General features: G+C 42.6%; 1 protein-coding gene across 2 annotated transcripts in view; it reads left to right on the forward strand.

Annotated features, from left to right (window-relative positions):
• The first annotated feature begins 961 nt into the window (after positions 1 to 961).
• znrf2b (zinc and ring finger 2b) overlaps positions 962 to 13979 on the forward strand; it is a 43416-nt gene continuing 30398 nt past the window's right edge. Inside the window, exon 1 of one of the 2 annotated variants that reach the window (XM_039806231.1) lies at positions 962 to 1853. In XM_039806231.1, the coding sequence (XP_039662165.1) occupies positions 1451 to 1853 (403 nt within the window). In that variant the 5' untranslated portion in view covers positions 962 to 1450. The remainder of the gene's footprint in view (positions 1854 to 13979) is intronic. The other variant, XM_039806230.1, reaches the window with a different exon arrangement.

Genomic DNA, 13979 nt, shown 5'->3' on the forward strand with positions numbered 1-13979 from the left:
GTGAAAAACAATGGCTGAGGGAAACAGACTTAGGCCTACTTGTGGTTTGGGAGTTAAACTTGTGTAAGCTGTTGCCATAGATGGACAGTAAAGCCAGAGCAGTCTGTGCAGGTACGGTAACAGTGCCTGGAGCAGCCAAAAAGGACAAAGAAAGACTCAGTAATCACTTCTCACATGTTATATACCAAATAAAAACAACATTATATTACACATCATGTAATAATAATATATAAATAAGGTTCATCAGTCATTACCAAAGAAGTCCCAATATGATAAAACCATTTGCAGAGAAGCGCAAAGGATTTCTGCTCAAAATGTTCCTTTGACCATATAAAGTAGTTTACTGTGCATTACTGTTAGGCCTACTTGAAAGTCACATGAAATGATATTTGGATAATTTCTCTATATTTCATATTTGAACATTAATAAAAATGTCATGACTCTACATATCTTCAGTGGATTAAAATAGAGCCAGGAATCGTACGCTAAGCTGTTTCTGGCTCGGAGTGGGCTGTGTGTGGGACTAGAAGATTGACATTCTCTCCTCCATGCCAAAACGATGACAGAAAGTTGAAACTGAAAAAAAGTGTAAAAACAATTGACAATGAAAAAAGAGTGACATATGAAGAACAAATATGGAGATGGTCATTGAAAAAAACCATCAGATTGCCCATGCAAATGTCTATGACTGGAGTAGGCTACTGGGTTGTTTGAGGGAGTACAGCGTCCAAAATGACATCAATTATCAACACTTCTGTCAAATTGAAAACTACAAAAAGGTCAGTTTTATTGGAGCAGGGCTGTCTTTAATTAGGTGCACCTAAGAAAGTACTCGGAAACTGAATGCTCGCTGTAAAACACCGCAACGACTTTTACTTTGAAACGTCTTAGCGGAAATACTTATGAGCTCAGCTAGCTTGACAGATAGCCTGCGCACCTGAGTCTCCTCGCTGCCGCTGATTAAACGGTTTTGTGCGGGGCTTTTTCCTCCCATCGCTTCCTTCCTTTGAGCAATGCGTTGTCAGGCAGGGAGGTGTGAGGAGCCCGGCTCTTCACTCCTTCGTGCTGCACAGGAGCCATGGCGGAGCGGGCACTGAGGAGGAGCCAACGGCCGGAGCTCAGCGGGGTCCACAGCGGCGGATCAAACCAGGAAGGATTCACGTTAACGTTAACGTTACCTGCCGGATACAATGGTGGCGGCTTCTAAAGTTTTACAATCATCTTCAGCTTTTGTCACAGCTGACCGGTTCAACTTTTCAATAACTGGCATTCCCCTAATGTCGACGGGAACATAGCGACACCGAGTTTGTTTTGCTTTTCTTTTCTTCCAGTAACGTTACGTGTTTGCCCTGTAAAGCCATCTGCCTCGGGCGTAAATCTGGCGCACTGTTCCGCAGTGGCTCATAGAGCGCCTCTTTAATATTGCAAAGCCGAGTCACTGGAGGTTACCATGGGGGCAAAGCAGAGCAGCCCCGCTGCTAATCCAGCTGCTAACGGACGGACCAGAGCCTACTCCGGCTCGGACCTGCCCTCCAGCACGTCCAGCAGCAACGGCAGCAATGTTAGCAGGACTACCGCCGGAGGTGTGAGGTACCACGCGTACAGTAGTGCGTCTGGAGCCTCGTCTAGCACCAGCCAGCACCTTGGAGCCAGGGCCAGGTCTGTGGGGGGCTCCGGGACCAGACCTCAGTCCGGTATCACCATTCCGAACAGCAGCGGAGCCTACAGCTCCCAGGAGTCAGGCGGCAGTAGCCCGGAGGAAGCGGACAGGGAGCGCTCGGGCGGAGGGCACGAAGGTCCCCGGCTGTTGATAGGGTCACTACCAGCACAACTCTCGCCTCATCTGTTCGGAGGTAAGAGGGCAAAATCCGCCGGCTTGTGTTGACACAGCTCGGTTGTTCACTGAACTGTAGTGACACTGACTCATGATGTTTACAGCTGGGCTTGGCAGATGGTTTAGGATGCAGTCAATGAATACCAAAATGTTAAGTGCACATATTGAAATGTATTGAACATTTTCTCGTTCAGGATTTAAAATCCTCTATTCCAGACTCAGACACTGTGTACAACAAAAAATGATATAAACGAATTTGAAAGCACACTTATTCATTTCATAAATCACATTAATTTCATTAATAAAAAAAATACTTACATTTCATAAATACAATTACATAAATTAGAAACCAGCTTTATAATTGTGCATGACTTCTTTTGACAAACAAAATCCAACTTATTCTTTAAATAATTAACTGAAGGGTTTAACAACTTCAATAGTGTTTCTTTTGCAAAACCCCTGTACTAAACACTTTATGCAGTCGTTTCATATAGTTCATACTGTATATGATATACACCTGATTTCACAGCAGCAGATTGATCACTGGGTTAAGAAACAGCCCTGGAACAGAACAAGGTCTGTTTTTCACAACTGAATGAAGTGTTACTCAAATGAATGTACAGACTAATAAAATGATCAGAAGATGGGTCATTGTAACAGGCCACATCTGAAAACACATGTGAGCAGTGAATGGGCAAAAAAATTCTTACAAGAGCAAAGCAGGGCCATACAGTAGCTGAGGTCCTGACCCCCCAGCCCAACTAAGAACATTTTCATCAGACAAAACTAAAACCTAGATCATTTATAAAATGTTTAACTTATTGTATATTTGAATTTCTGTATTTATCCTTTTTAGTAAACGGTCTAATTATATTTTACAAAAGTTTGTTTTCAAATCTATCTACGTATTGGTCAAAAGTCGAGTTCTGGCCTGGGAAAACGGAAGTCTTACGTTATTTATTGTCCTAAAAATAGTCAAATCAAAATGTATTCAGCCTAAAAATAGTGGAATCGGGCCAATAACCCTGAAATGTTCAGGAACATTTCCTGCGCTGGGGTCATGTGTGAATGGAAGCAGGGATATTCAGGGAATTTGTACACCTAACTCAAGATCTAGGCTGTGTTCGGAATAGCACACTAACGTACTGCCTAGTAGGGCTGGGAGGATATGCTTTTGTCCCGATTCCATTCTTTCGCGATACATGGTGATTGTAGAAGTATTGTGATTTGATAGTATTGAGATTTAAAAATGAAAAATATTGATTCTAGGGGGGGAAAAAAATCTAATTTTAAAAACGATTTTTTAAATAGATTTTTTTCCCCCCATCCCTACTACATACTCAATCAGTAGTACTGCATGCTGCCTACTTCATGCATAATTAAGTATGCCATTACCAGCAGACTGTTCACACTGAAGTATACTCGGACACAGTTCAGAAATGTTACCGAGCTTTTGGTATGCCCAAGCAAGACAGTCATGTGACTGCATCACATGACTGTAACCAGTGTGTGTGATCTCTGCGTTGTGATCTGGTGTGTGTGTGTGTGTGTGTGTGTGTGTGTGTGTGTGTGTGTGTGTGTGTGTGTGTGTGTGTGTGTGTGTGTGTGTGTGTGTGTGTGTGTGTGTGTGTGTGTGTGTGTGCGCGCTATATTCATATGTTTTAAGCACTTAAAGTAATGCAATAAAGAACTTATTTGACATAGTAAAACTGAATATACTGGTCCTTTTAAACAGGTCAGTTCAACCCTTCAAAAGTCAATATGAAATGTATATAAAATCCATATATTATTTCATAAAAAAATGGTCTCTAAAATGGTTAGCTGGCCCACTGTAACCTTAAAACTAAGGTATTACGTTTTCTTCTAGTCTTTTACAACACTATACATAGTTTTATAACGGTTGGTTGGACAAAACGAGCAACTTAAAGACATCACTTTTAGGGCTGCACAATATATCGTGTTTTTAATGTCATCGTGATATCAACTGGCGCAATAAATACGTCGCGAAAAGCTGCAACATATCGTGAAAGACACTCAGTGATTATTTGAGTTAGTTGAAAGAAAATATCAGCCGAAAACTGCACTTTTAAAATGTAACTGTCATTCGCTTTTGGCGCTGCCTTTTATGTTCAATTCGATATTCGATTAGTTCAGTGAAAGAAAGTTGGAAATGATTTTCCTTTCAGTTGTTTTTAAATTCAACAAGCACTTTGTTATATTTTAGCAGAATGTTGAAAGCAGCAGAAATGCAGTACACTAAAAGAACTGTTAAATTATCGCAAGAAATATCGTTATGGCGATATTCAACAACGTTATCCCAAATCGCAAATTTTCCTCATGTCTTGCAGAGGAATCACTTTGGAACTTGTGTGGTGGATTGTTTAAACTTTGTGTGTGTGTGTGTGTGTGTGTGTGTGTGTGTGTGTGTGTGTGTGTGTGTGTGTGTGTGTGTGTGTGTGTGTGTGTGTGTGTGTGTGTGTGTGTGTGTGTGTGTGTGTGTGTGTGTGTGTCGTACATAGTCGAGCGAGAGAGAGACAGTCCAGTATTCCAGTGGTAGTACATGTTCAGTGTGACTGCGAAGTGAGCCTCAGCCCTGGAGGCAAAACAGAGTCTCCCCTGTTCCTCCAGACCACAAAGTCTCCAAACCGGTTAATATTACACTAACAACACAGGCTGTAATGTTTCCCTGTTGCATATTTATTTCTGAAAACGCAATCAAGCTTCCTTCTACATTTTATTAACTGCCTCGAACCATGTTTTGGTGACATTAGGTCAGGCGGTTTTTCGAACAAGCTATTTCAAAGAAGTCCATGCACCTGCTGGTTTAATGGCATCCATGTGTGAGGATGATGACTCGCATGTGCAAGTTGAGCCAAACGTTGTGAAAATAAACAGCGTGAGCCTCCTTGCGAGTGTCTTCCTGTTGAGTTTATTGCCCAACCATGACCAACAAAACAACCGTAAGCTGTGTAGGGAATTCAAGGATTTTGCGTCAAGTACTCCCAGGGCTGGGTAAAGTAAAAAAAGAAAAGAAAAAAGTCCAGACAGGTACCGATACCAATACTGTGACTTTCATACCGGTTCCTAAATGCTACTTTTTTAATATACCAATTTTATAAAACAAACATTCCAGCACAAATCTTTTTCTATATTTGTCAGCTCCGACTACGTGTAACGTAGAGTTCTTCCTGCGTGTCTCTACGACGTGTAACGCTAGACAACCAATCGCAGACATCATTAGATCTTGGTAGAATAAATGCTGCATGCTGATTGGCTCACTGATGCTGATGAGATTTACTCCTTAGGGATTGAAATTGGGTATTGAATGACGAGGCATTTTTCGATACTCGATACTTTCAGAGGCAATTTGGTCGATGCCTAAAATGTATCGAATTTGGTGCCCAGATTTAGTTTTGGTTGGCACTAAAAAAAAAAAGTTCCACTGAAAAATAAAACGCAGGCATTAAATAATTATTGATTTCTTTTGTCATGTCAGGTTTTTTTTTTTTTTTTTTTTTTTTTCCATGTTCTTTTTCAATAACACATTTTCCTGTGGTGTGACAGACTCAGAACATTGATTTTTGCTTTACCAGGACTGCGGTCAGTGTACAAGTGAGTCTAAAAAAACCCACAGCACACGCATATAAAGCAAGTCGTGTACACAGATTGTTAATCCAAGCGTGAGTCAGCAGACGGGAGCCTAATAATTCACTCATCGCATTAGGGTTCCTTCCTCTAAAATGGCATAAGTGGATCAGTAGTGAACACACACACACACACACCGAGCTGTGGCTCAGGTGGTAGAGGGGTTGTCTCGGTCGGTAGTTCGATCCCTGGCCCCTGCAGTCTAAGGCATGGATACCCGACCCGAGTCGGCCGGGCCCTGTTCGGACAGATATTTAGAAATTATGGTCTGGTTCGGGTCGGGCATTTGTTGTAAAATGGTGCTGCGGCTCCTTTTAGTGTGTGTGTGTGTGTGTGTGTGTGTGTGTGTGTGTGTGTGTGTGTGTGTGTGTGTGTGTGTGTGTGTGTGTGTGTGTGTGTGTGTGTGTGTGTGTGTGTGTGTGTGTGTGTGTGTGTGTGTGTGTGTGTGTGTGTGTGTGTGTGTGTGTGTGTGGAAAGTGGTCAGAAGAGAGAAAGAGGAAGCAGACGTGTTGTATGCAAACGGAGCAGAGTTGGTGCAATAAGTTGAAGTTTTGTAGCTACACAGTGTGTGCGGTGTCCGAAATAATTGACTGTAAGCCAAGTTCAGTCATTGTCTCACCAGAAACGGGATATTAACCCAGACGATATTCATGTTATAACGTCGGCCCTGGAGGTAACAGGTCTCCCCTGGTTTTCTGACCACAGTCGGAAAAGAAGCAAGCAGGAAAGGTGAACGTGTTACATTGAACATTTTAACAGCTTATTAACGTGCGCTTGTTGCCCCGTGTGAGCTGATGACCTCATCTGTTGACATTTCCGAATGCCTTCCTACAGTTGCTTAATAAAAGCTTTCCACACAAAAATGTAGCCTACATGTGTCATTAGTAGCCTATGAGAAAAAAATTTGATTTTAACTGTGTCTAACTGTGACAGAAAAATTCGGCCCGATCCGGACTCTACTGCAGTCGACATGGAAGTGTCCTTTGGCAAGACGCTGAACTTTGGAACTTGTGTGGTGGATTGTTTTAACTTTGTGTGTGTGTGTGTGTGTGTGTGTGTGTGTGTGTGTGTGTGTGTGTGTAGTGCTTTGAGTAGTCATTAAGACTACAAAAGCACAATATAAATGCAGTCCATTACACACACCTACACACTTGTGTGTCTGCAACATAGACTGTATATTAACAGTCTATCGTCTGCAAGTTGCGTTAGCAGTTGGCGTGGTGTTTTCTCGGTTACTGTTCAATGAAGTGTGCTGAACCCCTGAGAAATGCAGATTAAGGTTAAACTGTACCTAGAGCTGTAACAATTCCAAGTTTTGCTGGACAATTAATTGTCTCAGAAATAATTTATATTCTAACTCTTTTAGTCACATAGCCTATAAAAAGATGTAGTAATGTATTACTTTTTTAGGCAGCACGGTGGCTCAGTGGTTAGCACTTCTGCCTCACAGCAAGAAGGTTCCAGCCCTTTGTGTGTGGAGTTTGCATGTTCTCCCCGTGCTTGCGTGGGTTTCCTCCGGGTGCTCCGGTTTCTTCCCACCATAAAGACATGCATGCGACTAGGACTACAGATGAAAATTAGCCGACTGGCTAACACTAGCGCATTTACAGAAATGTTGATTAATGTGCATTGTCCTAATCAAAATAAATAAATAAATTCAGCAACTGCACGGCCTATTTCTCACTTAAAATCTTTTCAGAAACACGTTTCAGTGAACTGTTTTAGTACAATATGAGATCATATTCTGAACGGCCGCCATGACAGTCTGGCTTTGAATTTCCGGAGAAAACAAACCCATGTGACGCGTTCGTCCAATCAGCTGCCGGTTTTCATTTCTTGGGCAACAATACAGATTAGAGCCGCCTGCTGTTATAGAGATGTATTACGTCTCGTCTCGTCTTTTTGGTGTGTTCTGTGGCACTTTTTGGACCAACACGGGGAGGCTTGTTCAGAATACGATCTCATATTGTACTAAAATAGTTCACCGAAACATGTTTCTGAAAACATTTTAAGCGAGAAATAGGCCGTGCAGTTGCTGAATCTGTATTCATTTCAGCTCGACAAAGGTCAGTTTAAACTATTTTTGTCAGATTTTGAGAGACTCTAGTCACGCTTATTCCGCTCGCCATTTCCGGGTGAGTCCCGACTGCCCTGCCCTGCCCTCTGACTGAACATGTCAGGTCGGCCAAAATAAAGGCCGACGGCCCCTCTGACGGACGACGGCACGGAACACGCTGAAACGGACTCGAGTCACCGACCTCGCCAGACTGTCCAACAGCCGATTATCGGGTTAGTGTGTCAGCGCCCTTAGACTCTTCGGCTCTGTTTTCCTGAACACTAGGAGCACCAGGGAGAGGCGCAGGAATGCGATTATTTCACAGATGATCTGATTCATGTACTACTGTCAGGAGCAGTAACACATATGACATACAGCTATTTTTCTATGAAAGGTACCGACTGTAGCTTTAACAGGAACATTCTAGTACTCTGGGTATGCCAAAGACCGTGTTGTCAACAGTTTCCATTGGAACTACTTACTACAGATGAGAGAGTCCCTGTGTAAAGCCCAGTTCAGACCAAAGATTTGCAACAAGAGAAAACCATTTTAGAACGTCGCAGAGAAAAGTTTCAGCGGTCTGAACCGGCCCGTCTCAGCTCGACTTCAACAGCTGACTGTGTGGCTGCGGCTCAGCTGGAGACTGACGCGTTGCAAGTTTCAACTTGTCTCATCACATATCTTTGGTATGAACTGGGCTTAAACTGTTGACATTGTGTTCTGTGAATTAACAGGGACAATAAAAAATAACATATACAGTAAAGAAAATACAGCAGTTTATATATCACCTGTTGCTGAGCTGAGTTAAACAAATATGCTAATTTACATGAATTTGACCGCTGGGTTATTTTTGCATTCTGTTTATTTACCCCACTTGCACAAATATACAGATGTTAGCAAAAGCTAGCTAACCAGCAAGTTATGCATACAAAACATCCGCGTTTTGACAGCTCAGCCTCGCACACTGAATAATCCAGAGGTCTTAAAGGTGCTCTAAGTGATGTGATGCATTTTTTAGGCTACATTTTTTGTCACATACATACAGTATAGCTGCCTGCCCCCTGAACACACTGTAAAAAAAACGCGGTCTCTGTAGACAGCCCAGGCTCCACAAACAACAACAAAAACAAACTGCGCCAACCTGCACCACGAACCATAACAAACAGTGTTTCAGCCAATAACCGACAAGAAGGAGTTGGCTGAGTCATGAATACACATTGTGGAAGTAGCCTACGTGCTAACGCTGCTGCAGTGATGGCTCAACCAGCTCCTTCTTGTCGGTTATTGGCTGGAACACTGTTTGTTATGTTTGGTGGTGCAGGTTGGCGCAGTTTGTTTTTGTTACCATTTGTGGATCCTGGGCTGTCTTCAGCGACCACGTTTTTTTACAGTGTGTTCAGGGGACAGGCAGCTAGGGGATGGTGAGGAGGTGTTTGCTGTATGTGACTAAAAAATGTTTTGCCTAAAAAACGCGTCACATCACATAGAGCACCTTTTAAGGAAGTCAAGCTCTTTTTTTGTTGTCTTCCTCTGGACCGCAACCACGAGTTAAACCTAAGATTGGAGAACTACTGGAGCCTTTCTTTATTCAGTTTAAAAGTAGTCAGATTCAAGTATATAGAGACTAAAAATTATACAATCAGCCTATGAAATACCCAAATTGTAGAATGTAAACTCCCCACAGGTTGGCAAAAGTCCCAAACTCTCTGGGAGAAACACAGAGGACTTGAGCTCAGGCAAGAAGTAGGTCTAAAGAAAAACTATTCTGGATCGGGATTCCAGAAGCCACATATGCGTCAGTGTTTGATACGCTTTGCCACCGCACACATTCATGCTTTGATTTTATGCATCACTCGTAGTGAATGACAGTATGCAGATCTCAAAGGTTTCAGGTCTTTCAACTCATTGTTTTGGTTGTCTTGCACGCAACTTGAAGACTGTTTTGGTTGAGTCTTTCCGCTCTCATCAACCTCGTTTCCAGATTCAGATTAAGTTTTCATTTAAAAACTTGTTAGCAACAATGGTTAGCTGACTAGCATTTAGTAGCTAAGGCTACATTTTGGTTTTAGTTTTGAGCCAAAAGTGATCTCTCAACATTCTGGTATACTGGGCATAAACAGGAGGCAGTGTGGAGACTCTGCCCGCTGCTGGTAGTTGCCATGGTAATGTTAGTAGCTAGTCTCAGAGACTGAGACGTCATGACCCAAAAGGAAGTCAAAAGAAAGAGCAGGGGGAATGAGAGGGGGGAAACGCCAGAGCAGGGGGAATGAGAGGGGGGAAACGCCAGAGCAGGGGGAATGCTGGATGTAAACGTAGCAAAAGATAGATTCTGTTACAGAACAGGGTTTCCCGCAGCACTTTCCAGTTTAGGCGGCCCGCCTTAACAACACGCGCCTGCCGCCTTAATTAAGTCTTCAAACATTTTTTTAAATATCCGCCGTGTTACTCTGTCCTGTTTGAGTGGCTGTAATGTACAAGTCACATCAACACAGTCACAGGAAAACAAGGTAACGGCGAGTTGTCAAGATACCACCAATCGCAACGGAAAGAGCATTTGCTGCGAGTGAGTGTAACTGTCGTTCATTCACATTTAAAGGCCATTTCACCGTCGCGTGCACGTTGGAGTTTGTCAACAAATGTGCGGGCAGCCGGGGCATGCCCGGGCAGAGATGGGGTGATGGACTTACGGAGCGTTGGCATATGGCAGGCAGAGAGCATTTCTATATGTATCTCTGTCCTGTTCTTCACATCAGTGAGTCTTCTCTTGTTTCAACGAAGTGAATACGTGACGAAGTGACTGGAACTATCCATCACCTCTCGCTCGTGGATTCTCAACGTCCTGGCTGTTGCCCGGTCTTTGAGACACAGCTGTTGTCTGTTATTATTTTTTTTTTAATCACTTCACACGGTTCACAGCACACGGTTAGTTAGCGTAGTTAACACTACACACAGTGAAATTACGTGTCCTGTTTTTATTTCACGCATACTATCTGCTTTGAGTGAGTGAATCTATGGGCTGAGTTATTATCACAGAGCGGTTTGTTTTTTGAAAAGCTGGTTATTTATTAATTATAAATTATTATTGAAATGTTATACTTAGTATATTAGTGTAGTGTGTAGTTTTTTGATAAACAAACTAATGTTGTTTATTCAATATTTCTGTTTTTTAGCAGACACTGTCGGTACACGATCCGTTCTGCCTGCACGATCCGTTCTGCACATGCGCAAGATAATGACGTTAAGTCAAACTTAAAGTGATGGTTCGGAGTAATTCACCCTAGGGTCCTTTGCACCATGACCTCGAGCCAAACACCCCCCCAGAAGCTTTTTTCACCTGGGTCTAACATTGGGCAAGTTAGCGTAGAGTAGCGTTAGCCGCTGAATAGCTTAGCACGGGGCTAATGGACCCACGTTTGTATCTCTTAAATGACCCCACTAATAATGCCCGAAATGATACCAAACGTCTACAGTAGTACATATAGGTTATGCACTCATAAAACGATGGATTGGAAAGTTTGTAAGTACACCAGAAGTTTATGTAAATAACACTTGCCTGCTGGCTTCTGCTCTCTGCTGTTGTTGCTGCTGTGAGACGAGTGCTTAGGGACATCTACAAATTACAACACTGAAAAGAGATGCAACAAAAATATTTTTTAATTTAACTTATTTTTTAAAGTAAGTGCTGTAATATAACTAGCAGGAGACAAGTAATAATTGAGGTAAGTTTGGAGACATTACCTTATTTAATCATTAAATTAATACATATTTTTGTTGTATCTCTTTTCGGTGTAGTAATTTATAGACGGCCCTAAGCACTCATCTAACTGCAGGTAGCAGCAGCAACAGCAACAGAGAGCAGAAGAGAGCAGGCAAGTGTTCGTAAACTTCTGGTGTACTTACAAACTTTCCAATCCATCGTTTTATGAGAGCATAACCTATATATACTAGTGTAGACCTTTTGTATCATTTCGGGCATTATTAGTGGGGTCATTTAAGAGTACAAACGGTAGATTACCAGCCCCGCCGCTTACTTAGCGGCTAACGCTACTCGCTAACCCGCCCAGTGTTAGCTAACCAGTAAAAGGTGTTGGTGGTTCGAAGTCATGGTCTAAAGGACCAGCGTAAATTACTCCGAACCATCACTTTAATGGGAGAAGCAGGCTACAGCTACATTAAGACTTTACAGTAATAACAATAAAGGCAAATATTGAGTGATTGTATTTTAAATGAGCGCAAGTAGAACTGACGTAACAGCTGTTATATATGTTAACGTTTATTTTCAAGTTTTATTTTGAGGGTCTTTTAAAGTTATTACATGCTGTCTCAGCTAGCGGTTAGCCGAATTAGCTGTTAGCTAAACTAACGTTAGCTTGGCTGTCGACCGGAAGCGTGGAACAGATCGTGCAGTGTCATAAATGCTCCTACAACAGCGCATGCGCGAACATTGCGCATGTGCAGAACGGATCGTGCAGGCAGAACGGATCGTGTACCGACAGACACCATTGTCCAGGTTTTTATCTTTTATAAAAATATTCTTTGTAAATCTTTAAAATCATTTTCTGAGAGAACCTAGCAGGCCTTAGCCTGGGTAAACCCTGACGAACTTCCGGCAAAATATGAGATTTGCTCTGCAAGTCCGTCTGGCCAAGAGCCCATTCAAGCCCATTTCCAATTTTTCCAAATCGAGGCACCAATCACAACCGTTGAGGCGTGCTTTACACGATGACTGTAGCGCAGCAACAGCAAGCGCCGTTTTGTTTACATTCAACATGACGGCCACCGAAGCGCAGCAACCCATTGATGCTGCTGTCGCTGCTACGTCACCCAGATCTTTGGTCTGATTGGTTGAAGGACTATCCAATCCAGAGGCATCTGAGCGGCGTCCGTTGGTGACACCTCTTTGGAAATGGGCTGTGAATAAAACTTGCCCAGAGCCACTCTCTGTTACAACTGAGAAGGGTCTGGTGTCAACCAGGCTAAGCAGGCCTGCCTTATTGTATGTTTAAAATGGTCTTTAAAACATGCCATTTTCAGCATGTATATTGATAGCAGAGGTTGTTGTTTCCTGTAAGGATGATTTTTAGAACGTAACACACACCGAGCACAAGGGGAGGGGAAAAGACTGACTTTGGGGTTAGGTGGTGCTAAGGGGTGCTATAACAAACTTAGAATGCGTTATTAAACATTCAAAACATGCAGATATTCCACAAGTTGGTAATAAATGTTCAGAAATACAGCATTCAAATTCATTTTTACAGAGAAAATTGAAAGATTGAAACCTTCCATCTGCCCACAGGCCCACATCTCCGGTGTAATACACTCCCATCATTGATACTACTACACACTGAAATGGAAGACACTCTATAAATTCATCAGTCTGTTGTGTAGCAAAAGTTTGGCACTCTAGTTCAGTAAAGACATGGCAGTAAGACAACTGAAAAGACAGACATTGCAAGCCCTATATAGAAGAGCTGTGCCTTCCAGATAATGGCTGCAACTATGCACAAAAGAAATATCTCTGGGAAGCACACTGTGCCCTCAGGCTGCCATAAACGTGTCTGGGTTGAACTCTGGATGTCTTCAAATCCTTGAATCAAACCCAATCATAGAATTTTAAAATCCTGGGAAAGGTTATGCACCGGCTATGAACCTTATTTCCTGCAGCAGACCGTGTGTACAGGGAGAGGATGTAATAGTCCAAAGTGAGTCTAGCTTCCTATCAGCAATCTGGTTTTACCAAATGGATCCAGATCTAAATTGTAGCCAACTTTTGATTTCATGGATGTTGTCATAGTGCTCGGCCCAGACTGAGAAAATAGATTTAATGACCTTTTGAGATACATTCTACTTGGGCATCTGTAACTCATCTATTCAGTTGCTGTTTCCTGTAAAACGTAATGATAGTTGGGTCAAAGTTTTGATAAATCAGTGTTTAAATTAGGTATAGAGATTCTCTAGAGCGTTTTCTGAACATGTCTCTCCATAACATTAGCAACTCCGGCTTTAATAGGTGTCTCTAATATGCATTGTATTTGCTTGTTACCCATTCCACACAGTACCGCCTATACATTTGTATGACCGCCAAGAGCCATGGAGGAAGCACAATGCGACAGTTACACCTCTGCAGTGTTGCTATCCTGCTCTGATTATTCAGTTTTTCTGAAGGTGTGAAGGCGACAACACAACATTTTAGTCCGCTTTCCAAACCTAACGCTCCCATTATCCCCATTGTCTATTTTTTGATGAGCATATTCATGTTCGCGTGGGGATAGACCGATACACCCTTTTCAATTTTAAGACCTGAAGCTACGTGATGCCCCACTACCCTTACCCTAATTTTGCACCAGGCGTGTCTGCACTGCATTCCGGGGGCGCCGCGGGCCCCTTGAGCAGTCGCGGCCTTTCAAGTCAATGCTTGATATTGCACCAGCTGCGCCACAGAAG

Source organism: Perca fluviatilis, chromosome 7 (assembly GCF_010015445.1).
Source record: "Perca fluviatilis chromosome 7, GENO_Pfluv_1.0, whole genome shotgun sequence".
Lineage (NCBI taxonomy): Eukaryota > Metazoa > Chordata > Actinopteri > Perciformes > Percidae > Perca > Perca fluviatilis.